This window comes from Chrysochloris asiatica, unplaced genomic scaffold (genome assembly GCF_000296735.1).
Source record: "Chrysochloris asiatica unplaced genomic scaffold, ChrAsi1.0 scaffold00485, whole genome shotgun sequence".
Classification (NCBI taxonomy): domain Eukaryota; kingdom Metazoa; phylum Chordata; class Mammalia; order Afrosoricida; family Chrysochloridae; genus Chrysochloris; species Chrysochloris asiatica.
The window spans coordinates 44,678-69,050 of record NW_006409003.1 but is presented as its reverse complement, the minus strand read 5'-3'; the positions used below and the strand labels follow the sequence as shown (position 1 = coordinate 69,050).

The 24,373-nt window shown below is 53.8% G+C and overlaps 4 protein-coding genes across 4 annotated transcripts in view; 1 reads left to right on the top strand and 3 right to left on the bottom strand.

The window, feature by feature from the left end:
- Window positions 1-1,939: 1,939 nt before the first annotated feature.
- TRIM28 (tripartite motif containing 28) lies at window positions 1,940-7,830 on the top strand. The gene is made up of 17 exons (XM_006877328.1): window positions 1,940-2,368; window positions 2,556-2,671; window positions 2,837-2,969; window positions 4,546-4,681; window positions 4,780-4,896; window positions 4,982-5,096; window positions 5,186-5,332; window positions 5,419-5,533; window positions 5,620-5,726; window positions 5,827-5,863; window positions 5,955-6,003; window positions 6,085-6,340; window positions 6,425-6,744; window positions 6,832-6,955; window positions 7,098-7,184; window positions 7,275-7,412; window positions 7,492-7,830. Exons 1-17 carry the CDS (start codon window positions 2,029-2,031, stop codon window positions 7,666-7,668), a joined length of 2,514 nt encoding a protein of 837 aa, XP_006877390.1. The 5' UTR covers window positions 1,940-2,028; the 3' UTR covers window positions 7,669-7,830.
- A 538-nt stretch (window positions 7,831-8,368) lies between these two features.
- CHMP2A (charged multivesicular body protein 2A) lies at window positions 8,369-10,255 on the bottom strand. Its single transcript, XM_006877327.1, has 5 exons — window positions 10,064-10,255; window positions 8,981-9,160; window positions 8,771-8,901; window positions 8,633-8,694; window positions 8,369-8,512 (listed from the first exon to the last, which is right to left on the bottom strand). The coding sequence occupies exons 1-5, from the start codon at window positions 10,229-10,231 to the stop codon at window positions 8,385-8,387; spliced, it is 669 nt and encodes a 222-aa protein (XP_006877389.1). The 5' UTR covers window positions 10,232-10,255; the 3' UTR covers window positions 8,369-8,384.
- A 1,942-nt stretch (window positions 10,256-12,197) lies between these two features.
- Window positions 12,198-14,729, bottom strand: UBE2M (ubiquitin-conjugating enzyme E2M). The gene is made up of 6 exons (XM_006877326.1): window positions 14,518-14,729; window positions 13,536-13,630; window positions 13,366-13,404; window positions 13,149-13,252; window positions 12,810-12,873; window positions 12,198-12,717 (listed from the first exon to the last, which is right to left on the bottom strand). The coding sequence occupies exons 1-6, from the start codon at window positions 14,624-14,626 to the stop codon at window positions 12,577-12,579; spliced, it is 552 nt and encodes a 183-aa protein (XP_006877388.1). The 5' UTR covers window positions 14,627-14,729; the 3' UTR covers window positions 12,198-12,576.
- A 2,750-nt stretch (window positions 14,730-17,479) lies between these two features.
- MZF1 (myeloid zinc finger 1) overlaps window positions 17,480-24,373 on the bottom strand; it is a 13,990-nt gene continuing 7,096 nt past the window's right edge. Inside the window, exon 5 of the mRNA XM_006877325.1 lies at window positions 17,480-18,879. Within this exon, the coding sequence (XP_006877387.1) occupies window positions 17,480-18,879 (1,400 nt within the window). The remainder of the gene's footprint in view (window positions 18,880-24,373) is intronic.

Genomic DNA, 24,373 nt, shown 5'->3' with positions numbered 1-24,373 from the left:
CTATATAGTGTCGCTATGGGTCGGAATCGACTTGACGGCACTTCACAACTACAACAACAACCCCTTTCTTGTTGAGTTCCATTGAGTTGGTTCTGACTCAAAGTAACCCTGTATGGGGTTTCCCAGGAGCAGCTGGTGGGTTTGAACAGCCGATCTTGTGGTTCGCAGACCAGTACTGATTGGGGCCTCCATTTAATTAAAATGGCTTCCTGTGTTTCTTATATTTAAATAACAACAAAAAGATCCAGGATCATAGTCTTGGGGGACATCTAGGTCAACTGGGATAATATAGTTAACAAAACAATGTCCTATATACTACTTAAGGAGCGATTGGGTTCTTAAAAGCTTGCTACCCACGGACACCAACTGCCATCCAGTTGATTTTGAGCCTCGGACCCTATGTATGGGTTCCGACGCTGTAAATCTTTACTGGAGCAGAAAGCATCTTTCTCCTGTAGTGCAGCTGGTGAATTTGAACTTCTGACCTTGTGGTTACCAGCTAAAGGCATAAGCAGGGCTACTTACAAAACTTGCTAGCACCATCTAATCCGTAACTCTTTTTCCCTCCTTATCTGGAGCAAAGAAAAATGAAGAAAATCAAATGCTCAAGGAAACGATTAGTCCAAAGGCCTAACGGACCTTGAGAACCTGAACCTTCACCACCCCAAGTCCAGAAAAACTAGATGTCCAGCTACCTCTACAGATAGTTCTAATCAGGATCACAATAGAAGGTCCTGGATTGGGGGGCGGGGGGGACGACTGTGAAGTAAAACTCAACAAAAAAAGAACAGGCTTATTAGTGTGATAGAGACTTATGGAATCTTCCAGACTATGGTCCATACATATCCTTCAAATCTAAAACAGAACTCACTCCCCTAGATCAAGTTTTAGCCCAACAATAGTCTTTATCAAGTGAACAATAACAGGAGGGAGGTACACATTCTTTAGAACAATCAACCATACAAGTCCAAAAGGGCATTTGCCAAAAATCAAAGCTCAGAAGACAGGAAAGGATAGGAAAGCAGAACGAATAGAGACGGGAAAACCCAAAGTGTTATTACGTTGAGGGGTTTGCAATCATTGTCAGCAAACAAAATGTGTATAAATTGTTGAATGGGAAACTAATTTGCTCTATAAACTTTCATCTAAACAATAAAAAGTTAGAAAACAACAGGAAGGAAATGTTACAGTAACGGCTTCATTGACACAAGCCTGAAATAACACTTTACTGGGGGCGGGGAGGGGGGGAACAAAAAAAAGTTGAAGCCCAACAGTCCAAGTTGGGCAGTCTCCTCCTCGGATTGGGACACGCCCATAGGCCCCGCCCCACCCAGGCAGTTTTGAGGACACTGCGGCTGGAGAAGTCTGGAGCCCACGGAGGTGCGGCTTGAGATGGAGGCGCCCCACCCGTCCCCTCTCCTTCCCCGGCTGCCCATGCACATGCGCAGTACGCCGACCGTCCTTAGTACGGTCTGGAGGTGGGGCTGGGGGCCAGCGCGTAGCACGCTCTAGGAACGCTGCGTGCGCCCCGCCCGCCGACTAAATTGCGGCAGTGACGTCCTATGCTCTGCCAGGTTCACGCGAGCCGCGCCGAAGGGGTGCTGGAGAGCTGGGGGAGAGCGTGAACGCGTGCGTATTGGCTACCTCGCCTTTGGTGGATGGCTCAGACCCCGCCCCCTGGTCGCACGGCGCCCAGCACGCGTGCGCGGAGGCGTCGGCGCCAGTTATTTCTGTCCCGCCCCCCGGCAGCGGCTCTTTCTGCGATCGAGCGCGCGAGCGAGCGGTTGTGCGCGTGGCGCGGGGCGTGAGGGAAGCGACGGCGGCAGTGCGCGCGGCGAGTCAGGGGACGACGATCAGACAACCGCCGACCGGTCTTCGTCAGCGCCCCGTGCGCGGGGGGCAGCAGCCCAGGCGGCGCGCAATAGCGCTCGGCCTCGCGGCGGCCCAGCCGTTGGCGGCGAGCGCGTCTGCGCCTGCGCGTCTGGCCTCGCGCCCCTCCTCCCCCTGGGCGCCCCCGTCGGCGTGTGAATGGCGGCTTCGGCGGCGGCGGCGGCGGCAGCAGCGGCCTCGGCCGCTTCGGGCAGCCCAGGCCCGGGCGAAGGCTCGACTGGCGGCGAGAAGCGCGTCGCCGCCTCGTCGGCTGCGGGCTCGGCCTCGGCCTCGGCCTCCGCGTCGTCGCCCGGGGCTGGCGGCGGCGAAGCGCTGGAGTTGCTCGAGCACTGCGGCGTGTGCCGGGAGCGTCTGCGGCCCGAGCGGGAGCCTCGCCTGCTGCCTTGCTTGCACTCGGCCTGCAGCGCCTGCCTCGGGCCCCCTGCGCCCGCAGCCTCCAACAGCTCCGGGGACGGTGGCACCGCCGGGGAGGGCGCGGGTGAGTGCTGGGGTCCGGGCCCGGGGCACCGGAAGCGCCCCCGGGGGGAGGGGAGGAGCGGGGTGGGGGTGGGGCCTGTGCTGGGACCCGAGGTGGAGGGAGAGTAAGGGGGCGCCTGGGGACGCGAAGACTAGGCCGAGTGTGAGGCTGGTGGTGACCTGCTGAATCTCATTGGTTTTTCTCGCAGTTACGGTTGATTGCCCCGTGTGCAAGCAACAATGCTTCTTGAAAGACATCGTGGAGAACTACTTTATGCGTGATAGCGGTGGCAAGGCCGCTACCGACGCCCAGGATGCCAATCAGGTGTGCCTTTTGTCTTGGTCATTGCTAGCTGGCCTCTGGCCTTGGGTAGGCCCATGGAGGGGGTTGCCAGACCAGGAGGAGTGGTCTAGCACTTAATCGTCCACGCATCTGTTGGCTGGGGGCAGGCTGCGTTGCCTTCATGTAAGTTTTGCTCTTGCCTAGCAGTGCTGCACCAGCTGTGAGGATAATGCGCCGGCCACTAGCTACTGCGTGGAATGCTCCGAGCCACTATGTGAGACGTGTGTGGAGGCACACCAGCGGGTGAAGTACACCAAGGACCACACTGTGCGCTCCACTGGTAGGTGGGGCAGAACAGGTGGTGTGGGGAGCACTGCAGTGTCTTGGAGGGGGAGGAGCCCAGGACAGTAGACTTGTACAGATTTGCTAGTGGTCACATTGCATGGCTGGACTTAGTGCAGTTTTCTAGGTGTTGCTGTCTGTAGGGTTCCAAGAGCAAGACTTCTTGAAAGGTAGGGCTGTGGTGTGCATGTTTTAGGTTCCTAGTAGAAGGGGAGAGGCTGGGGATGACCACAGTGGACCATTTCATGCTTCAGGGTATAGTCATAGAGGGTGGTAGTAGAAGAAGCTACGAGGGGGAGAGAATGTGCTCTGGAATAGGGCCTTCCATGTGGAAAGATAACTTGGAAGAGATAAGTGAGGTGTTTGGTGAGGGATTCCTTGGCATCCTATCTCAAAGATCTATTGGGGGAAGTAAGCCTAAGGGCTAGGACGTATTGTTGTAATACAAGGAACTGGGTTATCAGCGACTACATGTCCTAAAGGCACTTTATTCTGGGAGATGGTAGTGTTCCATCTTGAGTTCAGATGTTTTTCATACACTGGCACCTAGGTGGAAAGAGTCTTGGGAACAAATCTATGCCTAGCTGTTTAGTTTAGAATTTCTTGTGAAGCAGGCTTTCTGGAGGCATTGTCTGACTTTTTTTTTTTTCTTGGCTTAGAAGATATGAGTGAAGCTCTGGCTTTTTATATTTAGGTCTTGGCATATGCATTCAGTATGCAGTTGATGTTGAAGGGGTGGGTATGGGAACAGGTCTGAGTAGCTCTCATGAATGGCGGTGGGGTTCATCTTGAATCTTGGGTGTCTATTCTCTCTCGGCCATGGGAAGCTTTCCGAGTATGACTTGATGTTGTGCAACACCCGTTTCCCAGCCTTTTATCTATGGATTTTAAGCGACTTGTGATCTTAGAAGGGAGGTTGCTCTTGGTGAAATAGCTGAGTGAGCGCAGCAGTATTTAAACTGCTAGTTTGCTGTTAATCGTGCATTTGAGGATATTTAATGTGCTATACGGCAAAGCTGGTTTGAACTGCAAGGTCGGTGGTTCAAGCTCACCAGCCGCTCCTTGGAAACCCTATACAGGTTCGTTCTGGGTTGAAGTGAACTTGGTGGCAGTTAACAATGGTGGGTGGACATATCATGGGTGAGGAGAAAAGAAGGGGAGATGCATTGTTACTGCATTGCGGAGAGCAGCTTACATAAGACGTTTCTAGAGGAACTGTCACAGGGAGGCGACTTTTCAGCCAAAAGTCCTCTGTTAGGGTTTCTCCACTCAATTTTGATACATAGGGGGCCTTGTCCTATAAGGGCTTCCTAGGTGGTAATCTTTGTCTGAGTAGATTGCCACATCACCTCCCCCCCCCTCCCCCCCACCATCACACATACTACAGTCACTGGGTGAGTGAGAACTGCACCATCAGGTTGTCTTGTACACCAGAGGGAAGTGTGAGGTGTATACTGGTCAGGTTGGGGCTGAGGGTGCTTGGAGCAAGGATTGGTTGTGCTCCCTGCCTCTGATCTTGCCAGGAGTGTTCTCTGCATAGCCCTCAAGGTGGCCTAACTTGCTTCATCCCACAGGACCCGCGAAGACGCGGGATGGTGAGCGCACAGTGTACTGCAATGTACACAAGCATGAACCTCTTGTGCTGTTTTGCGAGAGCTGCGACACCCTCACCTGCCGGGACTGCCAGCTCAATGCCCACAAGGACCACCAGTGAGTCCCTCCCTTGCCAGCCTAGGGTGAACAGGACGAGCCTGTTTCTGTGCTCAGCTGTTGGCACTCTTTATCCTCCGTTCCTTGTTACCTCACAGGTATCAGTTCCTAGAGGATGCGGTGAGGAACCAACGCAAACTGCTGGCCTCATTGGTGAAGCGGCTTGGTGATAAGCATGCAACACTGCAGAAGAGCACCAAGGAGGTTCGCAGCTCGTAAGTGGAGGTACCCGGGCTCTGGAGGTGTGACCAGTCCCCATGCCTGCCCAGTCTCACTTGCCTACCTCACACTTGCCCTTAGGATCCGTCAGGTGTCCGATGTGCAGAAGCGTGTACAGGTAGACGTCAAGATGGCCATTCTGCAGATCATGAAGGAGCTAAACAAGCGGGGTCGTGTGCTGGTCAATGATGCCCAGGTGCCTACGTCTGTTCCCTCCAGGGAGAAAGGGTCACAGCCTCCCCCCAACCTCCCTACTGATCCTGATCCCTGCTGCCACCCCTGCAGAAGGTGACTGAGGGGCAGCAGGAGCGGCTAGAGCGGCAGCACTGGACCATGACCAAGATCCAGAAGCACCAGGAACACATTCTGCGCTTCGCCTCATGGGCCCTGGAGAGTGATAACAACACAGCCCTGTTGCTCTCCAAGAAGTTGGTATGCTGGCGGTGGGGAGCGTGGGCAGCAAGTGGACGGGCCCGCTGACCCAGAGCACTCACAGCCACCTGTCCCTCCCTGCCCAGATCTATTTCCAGCTGCACCGGGCTCTCAAGATGATCGTGGACCCTGTGGAGCCACAAGGCGAGATGAAGTTCCAGTGGGACCTCAATGCCTGGACCAAGAGCGCTGAAGCCTTCGGTGGGTCCTGCCTCGGTGTCTGCCCTCTTCTGAACCCAGGGGCCCGGAGTTTTGCTTTCTTCTTGCTTATGCTTTCTCTCCCTAAGGCAAGATTGTGGCAGAGCGCCCAGGTACCAACTCCACGGGCCCCACAACTATGGCCCCACCGCGGGCCCCTGGCCCACTCAGCAAGCAGGGCTCTGCTAGCGGCCAGGTGAGTGGGGGAGGGGATTGGTACATGAGTTGGGTTGGGGGAGAGGTGCATGGGGTCCTGAGGACCCACCTGTCTGAGGTTCCTTGCTCTCTGTCCACAGTCCATGGAAGTGCAGGAAGGCTACGGCTTTGGGTCAGGTGAGTGGGTCAGCTTGTGTCCAAATGTTGCCTGTGGGGAGACTGGCACTGTTCCCGCCCAACATATGTTCTCTTTGCTCCATCTTCCAAGCAGATGACCCCTACTCGAGTGCAGAGCCTCATGTGTCTGGTGTGAAACGGTGAGCATGGTGGTTGTCTGGGGTGGCACACAGGCCTCAATGGTCAGCTCGTTTGGTCTCATTGCAAGTTGTGCCCCACAGGTCCCGCTCTGGTGAGGGTGAGGTGAGCGGCCTCATGCGTAAGGTGCCTCGCGTGAGCCTCGAACGCCTGGACCTGGATCTCACAGCCGATAGCCAGCCTCCCGTGTTCAAGGTGTTCCCGGGCAGCACCACAGAGGACTACAATCTCATTGTCATTGAACGGGGTGGTGCTGCTGCGGCAGCCACTGGCCAGCCTGGGACTGCGCCCCCGGGGGCCCCTGGAGCCCCACCCCTGCCCAGCCTGGCTATTGTCAAGGTGAGTGTGGTCTGTGGGTCAGTGGCTGGAACACCACAGGGCGCCAGGCACTGCGGACTGTCCCCATTCCTTTTCTACTCACAGGAGGAAGAGACAGAGGCGGCCATTGGAGCCCCACCTGCAGCCACTGAAGGCCCGGAGACCAAGCCTGTGCTGATGGCCCTGGCAGAGGGTTCTGGGGGGGAGGGACCCCGCCTGGCCTCACCCAGTGGCAGCACCAGTTCAGGCCTGGAAGTCGTGGCCCCTGAGGGTGCTTCAGCTCCAACTGGTGGTCCAGGCGCCCTGGACGACAGCGCCACTATCTGTCGTGTCTGCCAGAAGCCGGGAGACCTGGTGATGTGTAACCAGTGCGAATTCTGCTTCCACCTTGATTGCCATCTGCCAGCTCTGCAGGATGTTCCAGGGTGTGTGGCGAGCTTGGGGGCTGGATGTGGGGCAGGGTAGGCCAGTGGGGGTTCCTCTGTAGGAGCCTCACTCTCCTATTCCCTCAGGGAAGAGTGGAGCTGCTCGCTCTGCCATGTGCTGCCCGACCTGAAGGAGGAGGATGGGAGCCTCAATCTGGATGGGGCCGATACCACTGGGGTGCTGGCCAAGCTTTCACCGGTCAACCAGCGGGTGAGGATCAGGACTGGGGGCTCGGGGGCTCAGTGAGGTCTTGGGGGAGCTGGTGAGGATCGGGGCTGGAGGCTCAGTGAAGACAGGGGATGATGATGGTGGTGGGAATGCCAGTGGCTCTGATATTCTTTGCTGTCTGTAGAAGTGTGAGCGTGTTCTACTGGCCCTGTTCTGCCATGAGCCGTGCCGTCCTCTGCACCAGCTGGCCACAGATTCCACCTTCTCTCTAGTGAGTCAGCCTGCCCTGCCTTGGACTGGGGAAGACAGCCAGGGGTGGATCAAGTGTTCAGTGTGTTACCCTGTCTCCCTGTCCCTGTAGGACCAGCCTGGTGGTACCCTGGACCTGACACTGATCCGTGCTCGTCTCCAAGAGAAGCTGTCACCACCCTACAGCTCCCCGCAGGAGTTTGCCCAGGATGTGGGCCGCATGTTTAAACAGTTCAATAAGCTGACAGAGGTGAGACCCGGAGGGAGTGGGGCAGGGGGTGGGGAAGAGACTTAAGGTGGAGCTGAGCGCCACTGTCCCCTGACCCCAGGACAAGGCGGATGTGCAGTCCATCATCGGCCTTCAGCGCTTTTTCGAGACGCGTATGAATGAAGCTTTTGGGGACACAAAGTTCTCAGCAGTGCTGGTTGAGCCCCCACCGCTGAGCCTGCCTGGTGCTGGCCTGGGGGCCCCGGAGCTGCCCGGAGGCCCCAGTGATGGCCTCTGAGGTTGGCACCCCCATGGCCAGCCTGGCCTGGCTCTGCTTTATCCTGTTCCCTTCCTCTCCCCTGCCTCCTGGTGGCCTGGCTCCCACTCCCTGGTGGCCCTGCCCCCCCAGCCCTTCACAATATGGTTTTTACTTCTGTGGATTTAATAAAAACTTCACCAGTTCCTGGACCTGATTGTTGGGGACTTTTGGGACTGGGTGGTGGGGAAAGGTGGCTGTAGTGGCCTTAACAAACAACCCTAGATTTCCTGTATGGCACTATAGGATCAGCATCACACGACATAGGAACCAAAAGGTCAGTGGTTCAACTCTACCAGCTGTTCCTTGGAAACCAAGAGTCAGAACCTATGAAATAAGATCTACTTTGTCTGTCCCCAGCACCCTTCAAGTCCCCCACTGTCATAGTTGAACACCCCAGGGTCCCAGCATGAGGGATGGGAAGGGTATCCAGGCCTGGGGTTGTTGGGGTCTGATGTGGCTAGGCCACATCTGAACTTAGAGGTGCTGGCCCTTGGACATGTGAATAAGAATGCACTAGGTTCTTCCCAGCTTCAAACCCCAACTTTCCTGTCTTGAGTAGTGTGACCCTGTTTCCCCCAGCTAAATCATGCCTCAACTGTATAACAATTACAGTCCCACAGGAGCTAGTGTCCATTCTTTATTCCAGCTAGACCACCCATGGCCCCCCCAAGGGTAGCAGGGTGGGGAGGGGTCAGTTAGTCCCTCCGCAGGTTCTTGAGCCGTTCTTCCAGGTCTGCATCTGCATCCGCTAGGGCTGAGGTTGCAGCCTCTGCTTTCTTCCCACCAGCAGCCACACTGAGCGAGCCCCCTATTGAAGGGAGATCTGTGGGGAGAGTAGGGGTTAGGTAGGCAGCCTCCATGCCCCAACCCCAAGAGAGGTTGCAGGAAAAGCAGGTCATTGTTAGCCTGGTGGTGGGAATGGCCCATGGTTTCAAACACTCACTGGAAAGTTCATCTGTCAGGTTCAGTCCCAGCTCGTCCAAGACCTGGGACACAACAGCATCACTGCAAAAGAAAAATGCATGTCAGGCACACCTGAGGAGTCAATGTGCTTCCCTAGTCTCCCACTCTGTTTCCGCACCTCTCCTCCTCGTCATCTTCGTCACCCATGGCATCATCGATAGCATCGTTTACCATATCCTCCTTCATGTCCATGATTTCTGCCTGCCGTTCAAATTCCATCATGATCTTTTGGATCTGGGGAAGCTTCAGCTGGACAAGAGAGTGATGGAAGAGTAAGTCAGGGCCTGGGGTTCAGCTGACCCAGGAAATGGGAAGGGGAGAGGCAGACCTGTCTGTTCATGGTTCCCATCGCCTTGGTAACGCCCTTCATGGCTTGTGCCATTGAGTTGTTGGACTTGAGCGTCTGTATTTTGAGGGACACGGCCTGGATGTTGGCCCGCATCAGCACAAACTTGCGCACGTAGCGCCGGGTGCGTACCAGGTCCTTGGCCATGATACGCACAGCATCCTGTAGGGTGGACAGAGGTTCAAGGATAGGGCCATGGGTTGCTTCCCTACTCCACAGCACCAACAATTGGGGTTTGTGGCAGCCCAACCCCCACCCAAGCACTCCTGTTTCTAAAGACCCAGTGGTCACTGCTTCCTCCCTCTCATGGGCCACCACTGCCCTCTTTGGTCCTCAACCCTACACATTTAAAGTCACTCCTTTGACTACAAATGCAAATCCTGAATGTCTTTATCCTACCTAGACAAAGAATCTGCTTCTCCCTCCACCTAAGGCTCTTTTATACAGAATACCAAGTACTTGACAAATTGGAAGCTCAACTTCTGCTTTCCTTCCCAAACCTGCTTATTCTTGCCTTACATAGCCCAGGAAATGGTGTCTCCTCTGTCCAGATGTCCAGGCCCTTGTCTTCCATCAGCTTTTCTCCCTTTATGTGCCACCTTAGGTCCCATCCCTTCTGCCTTTAAAGCAAATCTCTGATCTCTGATTCCCCCTTTCCATGCCCTCCCTACCTGTCACCAGTCCACACTGTCTCCTTTATGGCTTTTCTCAGAGGTCTCCTGGTCAAAGAACTCTGACTCTGCTCCCACCCACTGTGGCCTGTGTTTCGAGAGGTCTGGTCACAACCCTCTGAGCACACTCAGTTCCCGCATCTTGCTTAAACTTTCTCATCTAACAGTTCAGACTACTTGAGAAATTTGCCCGGCCCAAATATTTGCAGGCCATGCTCTTTATTCCCCAGGCCTTGGCTCTGATACCACTTTTTCAGAGGCGGTCTTAACGGGCCCCAAGCTAGGGAAGAACTGTTCACACTTATGTTCTTGAAGCATCATGCCCACCCTTGACCCTCTGCCAACTCCCTGTGACAGCAATGCCCAGTCCCAGTCACTGCCCACCTACACTCACCATCTGACCCTGTTTGGCCATCTTCTTAATGTCTGCGATGATTTTCTTCTCCTGGGTCTCCAGCTTCTGTCGTTCCCGGTCCAGCTCCCTCATGGCTCGGTTCAGGGCCCGCTGGTTCTGTCTCAACAGTTCCTCTGGTGTCTTTCGGCGCCCAAACAACAGGTCCATGGCAGCAGGAGCCTGCTGGCGGGCCTGGTTCAGATAAAAGGCCTAATGGCAGGGCATGGGCGCCAAATGCAAGGTGAGAGGCAGGGCTGGGATTAGGGAAGGTTTGCAAAATTCAAAGGGGTGGGTAGGAAGAGGAATGAAAAGGCAGCCAGAAGGTCACACTTGTGGGTAACCCAGGGGAAGGAGAAGGACAGTGAGACCTGAAAGTCATCAATTCCCTCCCTCCTCCATCAATGTACCACCAAAAGGCTTCTGCTTCGGTCTTGGGGGACTGAAACTGGATGTGGATGTGAATGTGCGCACTGGGGGCATGTGAGGCACTGGCAACAAGGACTGGGCATTTGTGGGGTTTCTGGGGTGTGAGTTGCATGAGTGCCAAGAGAACCTGGGAACTGATGACATACTCTGAGCATTAGGGGACTACACACACACCAAGGCAAGAATCTCTGGTGACATTCATTTGGCTGCTAACCGAAAGGTTTGCAGTTTGAACACACCAGGTTCTCCGTGGGAGAAAGACATCGCAGTCAGCTTCGGTAAAGAGAAAACCTTGGAAACTCCATGGGTCGTTCACTGACCTGTAGGATTGCTGATTCGTAATCAGCTTGAAGGCAGTGGGTTTGGTGTTTTTTGATGGGTGTGAGGGCCCCCTGTATACTCAAGACAGTCTAAGGATGTTAAATGACCCCACATATTAAAGACAGGGCAATGGACACCAGTTATTAAGTGCTGTGGGGGTCGGCTCCCACTAACACCGACCCCTGCATAGGGTGTTTTGAGGAGCGGCAGATGGGTTTGAACCACCAACCTTGCAATTAGCAGTCCAGGGTTTTTTCCTACAGCGCCAGCGCCACACCAGGGCCCCAGTGGACACCATCGTGCCCCGTATATTGAATCCATGATTTGGGGCGTTGGTAAATTTTGTATGCGCACAATAGGGTGTGGGTGTGTTGGGTAAGTCTGTACATAGAGAACAGAACGATCGGCGCCGGGCGCCCGATTCATGAGAGCAGTGTGTGGCAGCGTTAGAAGAACCTAGGTGCCAAAGACAGGGCTACGTTGGAGACCCGAGAGAGCTGAGAACAAGGGTCCCAAGGATGGGCGGGGTACTAGACATCCAAACGAAGAGAATCCCCCCGAAAGCCGCAGCCCGCCCGGGGTCCGCAGCGGCCACTCACCGGAGACGGGGCAGGCACCCACTTCCGCTTCCGGGTCACGCTACCTCTGCCCGAATTCCCGGAGCGCCCACCAACGACGACCCCTCGGTCTGTCGCTTCTGCCGCCGATGTTTCCGGATTAAACAACCTGACGTCACGCGCCCCGCCCGCGCCTGGAATGCTGGGAGGTGGCAGAACGCGCGTGCGCATTTACCCCACAGCCAGCCAGGGGGAGGCATGCGCATAGGCTCCGGTCTGCAACCAGGTTGCCTTAGGTTGTTCCATAGGTTCGATTCCCACCTCCGGATCCGCTCGTGCTAGCTACTCCTGTACTGGGATGTTAGTCACTGCAAGGGTGGAATACCGTTGGGTACCTTCCATCTAGCCAGCCCAATGCTTCTACATCTGTCTTAAGCCAGCCTTCTTCCACCTACACCAGGGCCCAGCCTTTTCCCTGCCTGTACTGGGAAGCTGCAACAGGGGTCTCACACCCTTGACATCAGTACCAGGGTAAGATTCAGGTACCCAACGTCTCATGGCAGAAGAGTGCAGAACTGGGGGGGTGGCACTTGGTGGTCACTAATTCCTGTCCCTGGCTTATCCCAGAGTCCACTTCATCCTAACCAGTCCCCATATCTCAGGCCCTGGTCCCTTTATGGCTGCCCCAGGCACTGGGTGGCCTACTGGGTGGTTCTCCAGCACCACCTATAAACTCTATACCTAGGCCAAGGCTCCAGAGGCAGGGATCTGTGATGGGTACCTCACCTACCCCTCCCACCTCATAGAACAAAGAAGATACACGGAGGCCATGCAGTAACATTCCCCTTTAATAGCCTGGTGGGACCTCCGATGGCAGAGGGAGAGGGGGGTACTAGGGCCTCAGCTACCCAGGCCCCTTGCCACTCCACCCCAGTGCCCAGAGTGGGGGGCTAGATAACGCCCAGCATGGGGCTACAGAAGCCAATTCATTTCCCATCGCTGAGCAGGTCAGGGGAGGCAGTGCCGACCTTAATCACATGGTGGTTAAAAAAAAATAATGAGGGGCGGGTGGCAGGGAGGGGAGGCAAGGCCAGGGCAGGGGACACCACCCCACTGGCCGCCACACGTCCCCCACCTGTGGCCCCCAATAAATATTTGCAGGGGACGCCTGGGCTGGTGGCCCTGGCAGGGGTGGGGTGGGCGCCAACCCTATTTCAGGCAGCGCTCAAAATAGGTGGAGCCGATGTAGCCACCCCGCATGGAGCGCTGCACATTCTGTTCAAACAGCCTTCGGTTGTTCTGCAGGACCTCGGCGGCCTCCTTGTTCAGTGGGTCCTCGGGGTTGGGTTCCTGCAGCCAGGACGGTATGGGTTAGCATGTGGAAGGGCCTGAGGGACTGGATTGGCCTCCCACTACCCAAGGCCTCATCCACCTGTACTCACCAAGAAGAGATACTGCAGGCCATAAATTATGGAGTTTATCGTTAGGACTGGCTTCCAGTCCTCTCTGTGGACAGAGTATTAGTGTCAGGGGCTACTGAGCAGGTGGCTACTTACTATGGTACCTGCTGGGATTCCACGGTCAGGCACGGGGCATGGGAGAGTAGGGATGTAAGGCTGGGGAGTAGTGTGCTCAGAACAGGACAGGGTAGTCAGGCGATGAGGAAAAATATGTGGAGCCAGCAGGGACACAAGGACAGAGACAGACCTAGAGTTCACCAGTGAGGTTGAGAGACAGGGATGACTGGGGTACAGGAGGGTAGCAGAGGGCTAGCACCTCACCTGAGGATGTTTAGGCAGACATTGCCCTCGAGGTCGATGTTGGGGTGATAAACCATCGTCTCACACTTCACCTTGGGGGGGTCATGTGGGTAACCCTGACCCACCTCGGGGGAGAAGAGAGAAGAGGTGGGTAGGTGCCTGTCAAGGCCTGGTTGGAGGCCTCAGCTGTCTCCTCCTCAGCCCAGGGAGCTGCTGCCCCTGCCTGCCTGGGACTCACCTTAAAACTGAATACAAACTTCCCGCTTTTGTAGAAGCCCTGCCAGTAGGAGAAAAGATGGTGTCAGAGTCCAGTTCTGCCTGGGTCTGGCAGACAGACTGGCTCTCCTTCCATGTAGCACGGTCACCCAGAGTCTGCGTAAGGGGACCCAGGTCAGTATAATCCCTCACCTCATCGGGACAGATAACCAGCTTGAAGTTGAGAAGGTCATCGGGATCTGAAAAGTTGATATCACAGGTCTTGGGCAAGTTCAGCTCGTTGATATCTGTGTTTGGGAAGCAGGGACATAAGAAATAGAGGAGGGCAGGTGTCAGCAGAGCCCCCATGGTTTCTGCCTGGGGGCTCATGGGCCTCATTCTGAGCCCTATACCCCCAGCCCTCTCCCTGCCCTCCCTAGTGGGCCATCCAGCACCCCTAAGATGGGAGCGCCTGAATCCACAGCACACACTAAATGTGCACCTTAAAATACAGCTGAGTCTTGGCCCATGCTGAACTCCAAGGCATATGCATCTCTCTAAGCCCCACACTTGGGTCCTCCAATCCAGCTCCCAAATGCTCCCACCTCCATGTGGCCCACCCACCAGCTTTACAATCCCATGAACCCAAATAGTCTCTGAATACCCCCAAACCTCAGGCTCCCAGTGGACAGGACCCATCCCTCCAAGACCACTGAAACTCAGGAAACCTCACACTTCACTGTGATGCCCTGAAGCCTCCTCACCTCCGTTCCAGGACTCCACCAGACTTCTTTCAGCCACCTGTCACTCCAGACCAACAAATCCCTGGCAATCCAACCCTAACCCGCCATCCTTTCCCTCTCAGCCACCTGCCACCCCAAATCCTGGTTTCAGTCTGAGTCCCAGACCCACGAGTACCCGGCCACCTACCCCTCACCCCGCACACCAGCCTGCCCTTCGGATTTCCGGGTCTTCGTATCAGACATTTAGCCTTCCTGGTCCCATAAATCTCGTATCCTTGGCCCCCATCTCTGACCTCCCCGACACCGCATCACCCCCATTATCCTACCCCCTGACCTCCAACCCCTATCTCTCACCACCGACGATCGCATTACCGCGTCCCTGACGCCCATCCCCACGCCCTGACCTCCGACCCCCGGCCCCCCCATCCATTGTTCGATCTCCATTTCCCTACCCTTCTGGATCCTCAGCTGCGCCGCCGACGCCTTTTTGCTGCTGCCCTTGGTGCCGCCCGCCGACTCCTCCTCCTTCTTCTGCTGCTTCAGCGAGAACAGCTTGATCATCCTGCCGCCGCCGCCGCCGCCGCTACCGCCGCGGGGCCCGGGACCCCGGCCACCCGGCCCCCCTCCGCCTTCCGCGCCGCCTCCGCTTCTTGGACCCGCCGCCGCGGCCTCCTCTGACGCTGCCGCCGCCCGCCCGGCTCGCCGCGCCGCTCCGCGCCCACCGCGCGACCCGCCTCGGCTCCCGTAGTCCGGCTTTGGCCTGGTCCGGCTTCTCGGGAGCGTTCGGGTTGACTCGGCTGCTCTCGGGTTGACTCGGCTGTTCTCGGACTGCGCTCGGCCCCGCCCCCACCGTGCCGCTCCCTGCTCCCTCTCAGCCGCTCAGGTCTCCTCGGGCCCAGCAATGGCTGCGAACGTGGTGATCCTTTGGCCGCGCCGCTCTCTTGCTCACTCGTTCCTTTCGCAAGGGGGCTGCTGTTCAGGGTGGAAGAAGGAGACGGTGGCCGCGGTAGTGTCGGACGTATCTTGGAGGAGGTTCGACTCCGGCGGCAGCCACGGGTTAGAGAGGAGGTCGCCAACGGCCTCAGGCGTCCCGCCACTTCGGGTATTTCCGCCGCTTCACTGCTGTCGCTCTTCCCGCCTGGTCTGTGCTCTGCGCCTGCGCGGCCACCGCCGCTACCGCGACTGAATTGCGTTGCTCTGGGATGGGGTTTGGAGTTCGGGTTCCTTCGGCTAGACTCGGCTATTTCCGTCCATGGGGGCAGTAGATGAGGTCGGCGGTCCAGCGGTCAATCCCGGAGATACTTGTGGATCCGAATAGGAGGTGTCCCCGCCATCTTTGAATGGGGCATATATACTCATCTTGCTCGCTGTAAGGCTATCACCACTTGTACGCCTGCAGAGAGCTGCAGGTGTGGGTGAGACGATGCCCCTGTTCCTGGAGGTAACATACAGAAACAAGGTGATAGCGCCTACAAGGACTTTGGTGAGGTTGGGGGCATTGCCAAGAGGGTGTGGGGTCGAGCACCCGCATTGTCCCATCACAAACCCAAAGGCCCCCATTTATGGACATTTTGGCCGAGTTCAGCCAACAATTAAAAATGTATTTTGACAGCGAGCGGTAGCAGCATGGACATATTCTGGGGTAGTTAGGTAAAATTCCCTGGCGGACAGAGCAGTCGAGATGCGGGGTTTGGACTTGATATTCAGCGCAGGCGCACTGCGTCCTTGGGCGTCCTTTCTTTGCTCTCAGGGGCGGAATGATGTGTAGGGTCATCCTCCTGTCCAATCACAGCTCAGTATCCCTCAGTGTGGGCGGGAATGGTAGGGGGTGGTACTGCTATCTCCAGCCGTCACCATGGCAACCATGGATTTGCAGAGGAAATCCTCCAGTAGGTGAGATGCTCTGCCATACCCCTCAGCTGGCCTGAGGTTAAACTAACCAGGCTGAGGTTAAATGCTCAGTAGTTCTTCTGCGTCCAATAGAAGTTTTGGGGATTGCATCACCGACCGTCACAGTGGTGACATCACCCATCAGATCATTCTGAGATGTAGTGGGGGTGGGTACAACACGGTGTGTGTGGTGTTATTGAACGATGAGCTTATGGACATTTTACCTAGGGGAGATGTCCTATGCCTCCAGACACTGGCGCCCTATCCTTGCCTCCTTGGACCCTTCGTAACTTTGGGCCCTTGACTGACCCTAGTTGTCGTTCTTCCCGCTTCATCCTTTTCCTGTGTTCTCAAAGCTGAGTTGCAGACCTGTCCAGTCTTTTTTCCCCACTAAACCTCCCTTTCCCTACCGCCCGAGGCAGTGGGGGCTTCCAAACCGATGCCTCCCAATTGCGTGTCTAGTGCCCTGATTGTCCCAGCCTCTGCACCCAACTGTCCTTTCTATGACTGAGTGCTGGAAACGAGCTGGGGTGAAGATGGGGAGCAGTCGTCTCAAAGAGCTCAGGTGTGAGGTCACCATGACTGGAACTGCTTAGTGTCCACGGGATTCAGTACTGGACTGGCTAGGGTTTTTGGCCAGCAGCTGCCCATTAGATTCTGGGCACCACAGTAATGTAAAGGGACTCCATACCCCATCAGGCAGCCAGCCATACCTCCAACTCTTGGCCATAGCAAGTCCTCCAGGGTCATGGTAGTACCAGGTTCTTTGCACACCTCCCCCCAAACCAGGCTCATCAGGCCCCTCAGAGACACACACTCAGTACCCCCTCCTCAAGGGTCTCAGACCAGGCTCATTGTTTTTCCTCCTCAGGGGTCTGAGTTGGAGCTCCATGAGGAATTCTCTTTTGTGTCTCCAGCCAAGGAGTGTAGTTGCTCCCTGCAATTTCGCCCTGCACAACAATGTCTTTTTAAATTTTTTGTATCCTTTATAGTTACCCATCAGTAATCTAATAGGTGACTCTTGGTATGTAATTCAGTTACACTGACTGATGGTGAGCAGAAGTGGCACCAGGTTGACACATGGCAGACTCACCATGCACCTGAATGCTACATTTCATCTTGGGTGAGTCTGGAAGGCTGAGGGGTGGCGCCTAGACACAGTTGGAGCTGGACTGCTTTGCCATCTCACTTTCCAGTCCACTATTTCTGGGTTATTTACCGTTCTTAAGCTAGAACTGCGGATGGGGGCCTCTGGTACCAGGAGAGACCCTTCAGATGTGGGCAGGCGACATTTGACCCTGGCCCTCTGAAGATCCACATGAGCGGAGAAGAAGTGGCTGCGGGAGTAGAGACCCAGTTTTCGTTTGATTTTATTGAGCACCTATTGGGGCCAGGCCCTGGGCGCATCTGCTTGTACTTATTTACGTGTATCTATGAGACAGGAGGTCTGTGAGGTCACTGCCCTGCGCCCATGGACAGAGGACAGACTGAAGTGCAGAGATGGGAAGCACGCCTGATGAGTGGTTACTGTGCACTGTGGACACGCTGGTGCTGGACGAGCTTAGTACTCTGGTGGAAGCGGCGGCCGCATTCCTGGCAAGCGAAGGGCTTCTCACGCCGGTGAGTACGCAGGTGCTGTGTGAGCGTTGGCCGCTGGCGGAAGGCTTTGCCACACTCGGGGCACAAGAAGGGCCGCTCCCCTGTGTGGATACGCCTGTGCTGTGTGAGATTGGCGTGCTGCCGGAAGCTCTGGCCGCACTCCGGACAGGTGAAGGGCCGCTCACCTGTGTGGATGCGTTGGTGCTCGGTGAGCCGGGACACCTGCGTGAAGCCTAGGCCGCACTCACCACAGTGGTAGGGTTTCTCGCCAGTGTGCGTTCGCTGGTGGCGCGTGAGCTTGAGGCGCTGGCTGAAGCGCTGGCCGCACTCGGGACACGCAAAGGGCTTCTCGCCTGTGTGTACGCGAATGTGCTGTGTGAGCGTAGGCCGCTGGCGGAAGGTCTTGCCGCACTCAGCGCAGGCAAAGGGCCGCTCACCAGTGTGGATGCGCCGGTGCTGAGTGAGGTTGGAGCGCTGCCGGAAACTCTGGCCACACTCAGCGCAGGCAAAGGGCCGCTCGCCGCTGTGCACGCGCCGGTGTTGCAGCAGCACCGAGCGGCGGCCAAAGCGCTCGCCGCACTCGACGCAACCGAAGGACTTGTGGCCCGTGTGCACTGCCTGGTGTTCCAGTAGTACAACGCGCCGCGTGAAGCTCTCCCGGCACTCGCTGCAGGGGAAGGGGCCTTGGGGCTCGGGCGCGCTGGGCGGCTGGAGGGGTATGGCGCCCGGGCCTGGGGGGTCGCCGTGGATGCGCTGGTGCTGTAGCAGGTTAGAGCGCTGTCGGAAGCTCTGGCCGCACTCGGTACAGCGGAAGGGCTGCTCCCCGGTGTGCACGCGGCGGTGTTCCTCCAGACGCGTGCTGCGCACGAAGCCCTGGCCGCAGTCCCCACACACGAATGGACGTTCCTCGGTATGTGTGAGCTGGTGGCGCAGCAGGTGTGAGCTGCGACTAAAGCTGCGGCCGCACTCGCCGCACACAAATGGACGCTCACCAGTGTGGATCTTCTGGTGACGTAGCAAGTTGCTGCGTTGGCTGAACACCTTGCCACACACATCGCAGCGGCCGCCCCGCACTGCGCTGGAGCCTGTGCTGGGGCGGCCCCGGCCGCGGCCTCTAGGGGCCCGCCAGTGGTCAGCGGCTGGCAAAGGTCCGGGACCGCACTGGGGATCCTCGCCAGTGGGCTCGTCATCTCCTGGATTACTGGGCAGCACAAGTCGGTGAGGGAGGCCTGTGTGTCCAGACACCCTGAGTTCCCAGGGGATGTAGAGATGGGGGTTCACGGTTACTGGATCTGTGGGTTCACTGTCCATTCGGAAAGCAAACTCTGTGTGACAGACACAAAGGGATCCACTCAGTCTTGCATTACAGAGTGCCTACTGTTTTCAAGGGTAATGTCAAGTAGAAATGGCCTAGGAGGGCGGAGGCGACAGGGTGGGGCAGGGGCTCTTTTCTGCACAGTGTCTTTTGAGGATGTGACCACAGGGCAGCCTGTTGAGTGGGCTGTGAAACCCTAAGGCTGAACTTTCCGGATCTGATTCGGGTTGACAAACTTCTGTTTTCTTTGAAGAGTCACTGTGAGCCCTGTAGTGGTCTCTACAAATGCAGAGAAGTGGGCAGATCTGAGAGAGGCTGCATGTGGAGCCAGAAGGCTAGAGTAGGATGAGGAGAGACAGGAGTACAGACTGCAATGCAGGACTGGCCTGAGGTGTGTACATGCCATGGCTGAATGTGCATGGGGCATCAGAGGGCCAGAGAAATCTCAGGTTCAGGGGCACACTCTGTGGGAAGATGGAATGGGCACCTTGGAATATAGGTGGCACATGGCTTTCGAGATTCTTACATGTAATCGACATAGGATGTCAACAGAGGAGAGAGATGTGCCCAGCATTGGATACTGGGTGAGGGAAAAGCAAAGACAACTGTTAAGCAGGGGCTGAAAGAAGAAGCTGGCGGATTCTAAATCACTGAGACCAAGAGAGAGGAGCAGGGCTGCAGTGGATGACAGGAAACCCACAAAGTGTCCAAGAAAACATCAGCTCCATTCTATTGCATCAAAGTAAATCATTTATGCACTGCAAAAATGACCTCACACAGTCAAGAGACACACTGAAAAACTCACCAAAAGCAAAGGGTTAATTAAACTCATTAGTCAAGAGCTCCAAATCAACAAGGCCAATGACATAACAGAAATATGGCGGAGGATGTGCTCAGGTAAAGAACTGTAATTAATGCTTAAATCCCACAAAATGTGTTCAGCCCCCTCCTGATAAGAACAATACTTATTAGAGCTTCTATACCCACATTGCAGGGACCCACAGCTTACATGCATTGATTGTTGTTGTGAAGCATTATTGAATCAATTCCAACTCATAGCAACCCTATATAGGGTTTCTAAGGAGTGGCTGGTGAGTTTGAACTGCCAACCTTGTGGTTCAAACCGACCTAGCAGATCAGCGCTGTATCCTAGAGTACCACATGCACTGATGGTGAGTGTCACTAGCAGTCCATTGTGGCAAAATCCAAAATGGCAAATGTCTCTTGCTCTTTGACCCAGCAATTCCATTTGTAGATACTTCTGTAACGGTCATGTTCTCCCATGACCTATGCATGAAGTTTCTGAGAGAATCACTGATAAGCAATCCAAAGAAACGCTGATAGGAATCTTGATAGATAAATAATGGTACATTCACTCATTGGGGTTCTGTGTAGCTGTAGAAAGACTGGGGGCACTCACTTCTGTGTGCTAAAGTGGGAAGATGTATGAAAAATAACAGGTATGGAAAACAGTGGATTAGGAACATGTGTGTTTGAAAAAAGGAAAATAACTATGTATGGATATATATGTTTGTTCCTTTATGCAACACACAATTTTTTTTCTGGAAAGACACATAAGAAACTGGTAGCGTTGGCTGCTGGAGAGCAAGATTGAATGGCTCAGACATGCCACTCTACACTCCCTTGTGCCTTCTGAATTTTAATGCATGCATTAACTATTCAAATATTTTTCCCATGATGAAACCATTAAAAGATCTCTCTGGCTGTGCAGAAGTAGATGTTGGGGTGCTAGGGGAGCAACTGGGTGACCTGATGGGGAGTCCAAGGTGGTCAAGAGGATTCCATCTAGGTAGAGAATGCAGCCTGGAAAGAGAATGGCGTTGCAGAGAAGGGACTAGTGAAGGAACCTGAGGTGGTGCCGCTGGTGGGGCTCGAAGAAAGTCAAGAGAATGTGGGTTGTGAACTGAGAGAGAAGCAGATTCAAGCAGAAGGTGCAGTCGTCCATGTAGCGTTGAGTGGACTGAGCTGGGCTGTTAGAAGCCAGGAGGTGGCAGAAAGGGCATATGCTGGGTCCCACCCTCTGCTCCAACTCAGAAATGATAGACAAAATAGAAGAAGGACTTTTAAAATACCTTGGACAGCTCCAAAGCAAGAAAGGGTAGCCAGTGAGATTTGAGAACCAAGAGCCTGGTGGTGTAGTGAACTGTGCAGAAGCCCTAAGGCTTTGAAGACCTAGAGACAGGGGCTGGCCCAGTCAAGAAGCTGGGGCCAATAACAGGGGCTGGGTTAGTTAGCCCAGTTCACCCATAGATTTGCTAGGATAAAACTACTTGCCTTTGGCTGGGAGGGCAGGCAGCTGATAATATACAACCAATAGGAAAACTCATACCCGAGAAAACTGAACTAACTGATTTGTCTGGAAAGGACCCTAGATAGAGCATGAGAATTGACACCCCAAAAACAGAGCTAATGATTAACCTGGAAGTAGGGCCCTAAAGTAGTTGTAAATTTTGCAAGGAGGGATCAGCACTGGTAAAACAAGGATATTATGGGGGAAAAAAAAAACACCTAGCTGTTAGGGTCTTCAGTACAGGCTGTCCCTGGATTATGAATGATTTCTACTCCTAAGTCTGTAAGGTGAATTTACACATTAAGTTGGAATAGCTAGGTATGGTTTGTATCAAATGTCAGTCACAGAGTCCTGGTATGGCGCAGTAGGAGAGTACACTGGACCGCAAGGTCAGTTTGAACAGCAAGGTTGACAGTTCAAACTCACCAGCTGCTCCTCAAAAACCCTAAACAGGGTCACTATGAGTTGGAACTGACTCAACGGCAACTAACAATGACAAACGTCAATCAAATATCTGTCTTAGTAAATTAGTATACAATGTACCTTTTTCTGCATAAAAACATGAAACAGTATTAGATACACTAAAACATTTCCATCATAATACAGTAACAATAATGACAATGTTTGGATGCCTGTTGCAAAGTAATACCCATTTTTTATTACAAATTATGGATTGAGTGTAAAGCCAACATTTCTAACCTGAGGTCTGCCTATAATAATAATAATAATAATAAATCCGCAGCAAATGGGGATCACTAAGTAACAATGGCATCTAATCAAATTTTTGATAAATGCTCCATTTTTGAAACCCCAGTAAAATCTACAACAAAGCTTAAAATTTTCCTTTTCTTAAGGCATGAAATGTACAAAGGTGGGAAGAAGAGGAAAGGAAACCAAAAACCGTGAGATTTTTTTTTTATTATTGAAAGTAGATGAACATACAGCAGATCTGAGAAAGTACACACTAAGCCAGCCATGTGAAATGCTTAAAAAAGAAAAAGAAAACCAACCTTTTGTATCCTCAAGAAACCTCTAAAAGCTCACGAATGGATTGGGCTGGGTACTCGGCCCATATGGATGAAAGAGCAGGAAACCTGATGGGCAGGCTGCTTCCAGAGCCCAGGCCGGGTGGGGCTGCTGCACCACGCAGCTCTGCTTGCTGTCTGCACAGAATTCGGAGCAAACAGTAATAGCTACAGGACTCCACTGCTGTGCTGTGCTCTGGATTACTGGAGCTCTTCTCCCACTGTGGCAAGACTCTGTTCCCAGGATGCTGACGGGAGGATAGAACCATCTTCTTGGAGAACTCACATCTACCCCAAGAGAAAGGAACTGAAGACACTTGCAGTGGTGAGGGGGTACCGCAAGACATTCCAGTTAGATCACCCTATGGATGCCTCAACAGTGTCCACTCACATTCCAGCTGTCCCTCATGTCCTTGAAGTAGCTATCCTTGGAGGCACATGTCCTTCCTGCCCCTTGTTTGCTCTCACAGGACAAACCCCTCTCCTATGTGGTCAGAGCAGCAACTAGGTTTTTGTAGCTCCTCTAAAATGTTGTTAAGTGCCGTCGAGTCGGTTCTGACCCATAGCGACCCTGTATAGGGTTTCCGAGGGTGTAAATCTTTACAGGAGTAGAAAGCCTCATCTTTCTCCTGCGGAGCAGCTGGTAGTTTTGAACCGCTGACCTGAAGGATCGCAGCCCGATTCATAACCACTACGCTACCAGAGCTCCAAATTAGAGGAAACAGAGACCATACTGGAAGGAGAAAACGTAAAAGTCAATTATTACTACTTTCAAATAAAAAGGTGCCCTGGAAGTGTAATGGGTTTGAATTGTGTTACTAACAGCAAGATACGCTGTTGGACTCCACCAGCTGTTCCACAAGAGAAAGATGAGGCTTTCTGCTCCTGTAAGGATTTACAGCCTCAGAAACCCTACACAAGGTCACTATGAATTGGAACAGATGCGATGGCACACCACCACCACCACCACCATCACCACCACCAAAGAAATAATAAAAGGCATTAGAACGGAAAGGACAGGAAACTATTATAGAAAAGGGTATGCAGGGAAGAATATGTGCTCTTTGAAAACAAAACCTGTGCCTGCAGAAATGAGAATCTCAAAAGATCTAGAAGATAAAACTTAGGATATTTCATAGGAAGTAGAGACAGACAAAGGGATGAAAAGAACTTTAGAGGATCCATTCCAGAGCCCACACAACCATCTAACATTCATTCCTGAAAGAGAAAGTACACGCCATATACAAAAACCAACTCAACATGGATTAAAGACCTAAATGTGAATCCCTGAATTATGAGGGCCATCAATGAAGAAATCGGGACAAATGTGAGGGCACTAATTCAGGGAAGACACAGACTACCAAACATTTTGAAAACCACACAAACAAAACTAGACAAAATAGATGAGTGGGGCATACTAAAAATTAAAAACATGTGCATCAAAAGACTTCACCAGAAGAGTAAAAAGGGAACCCACAGAATGGGAAAAAATCTTTTGCAATGACATATCAAACAAGGGACTCATTTTTAAAATATATAGGAAACTACCGCACCTCTACAAGAAAAAGACAAATAACCAATTAAAAAATGGGCACAGGACATGAACAGATACAGACACATCACCAAGGAGGAGATCCAGGCAGCCAACAAACATATGAAGAAATGTTCACAATCACTAGCCATTGTTGTTGTTGTTGTCAGGTGCCATCGAGTCGGAACCAACTCATAGTGACCCCCACCCAGCAAACTTATTCCAGGGTTTTTCCGAAAGCGGGTGCGGTGTCGGCTGTATACGGAGTCATGGATCATGATAAATTCAAAATCTTCTCATTACATGCTTTATTATTATTATTTCTATGGCTGTTCTAATACTCTACTTCTCTCATTCTTTACTGTCCCGCTCATTCTCTACTCCCCTGCTCTCCTGATCATTTCTTCTATTTCCTTTCTCCCCTCCCCTGGCTCCTGCTTCCCTTCTCTCCTCTCCTGCTCCCCTCCTGCTTCCATTCTCTCCATTACTAGCTTCCCCTCCCTCCATTCTTGTCTCTTTCTATTTTCCTCTACTTACTCTTACTTCTACTTCTTGCCTCTAATTCTTCTTCCACCCATTCTTCTACTTCCCATCTTCCCTTCTTCCTTCTCTTCATCCCTTCTTTACCTCCTTCTTC

What these genes read in the sequence shown, in the direction of transcription:
- TRIM28 (XM_006877328.1), top strand. Translation starts at nt 2,029, where the DNA reads ATGGCGGCTTCGGCGGCGGCGGCGGCGGCAGCAGCGGCCTCGGCCGCT. An exon ending in CCAGCCTGGCTATTGTCAAG is followed by an intron (nt 6,341 to 6,424) that starts GTGAGTGTGGTC and finishes TTCTACTCACAG; the next exon opens with GAGGAAGAGACAGAGGCGGC. An exon ending in CAGATTCCACCTTCTCTCTA is followed by an intron (nt 7,185 to 7,274) that starts GTGAGTCAGCCT and finishes CTGTCCCTGTAG; the next exon opens with GACCAGCCTGGTGGTACCCT.
- CHMP2A (XM_006877327.1), bottom strand. Translation starts at nt 10,231, where the DNA reads ATGGACCTGTTGTTTGGGCGCCGAAAGACACCAGAGGAACTGTTGAGA. An exon ending in TGGGAACCATGAACAGACAG is followed by an intron (nt 8,902 to 8,980) that starts GTCTGCCTCTCC and finishes TCTCTTGTCCAG; the next exon opens with CTGAAGCTTCCCCAGATCCA. An exon ending in GAAGATGACGAGGAGGAGAG is followed by an intron (nt 8,695 to 8,770) that starts GTGCGGAAACAG and finishes TTTCTTTTGCAG; the next exon opens with TGATGCTGTTGTGTCCCAGG.
- UBE2M (XM_006877326.1), bottom strand. Translation starts at nt 14,626, where the DNA reads ATGATCAAGCTGTTCTCGCTGAAGCAGCAGAAGAAGGAGGAGGAGTCG. An exon ending in AGTTTGTATTCAGTTTTAAG is followed by an intron (nt 13,253 to 13,365) that starts GTGAGTCCCAGG and finishes TTCTCCCCCGAG; the next exon opens with GTGGGTCAGGGTTACCCACA. An exon ending in GCCTGCAGTATCTCTTCTTG is followed by an intron (nt 12,718 to 12,809) that starts GTGAGTACAGGT and finishes TCCTGGCTGCAG; the next exon opens with GAACCCAACCCCGAGGACCC.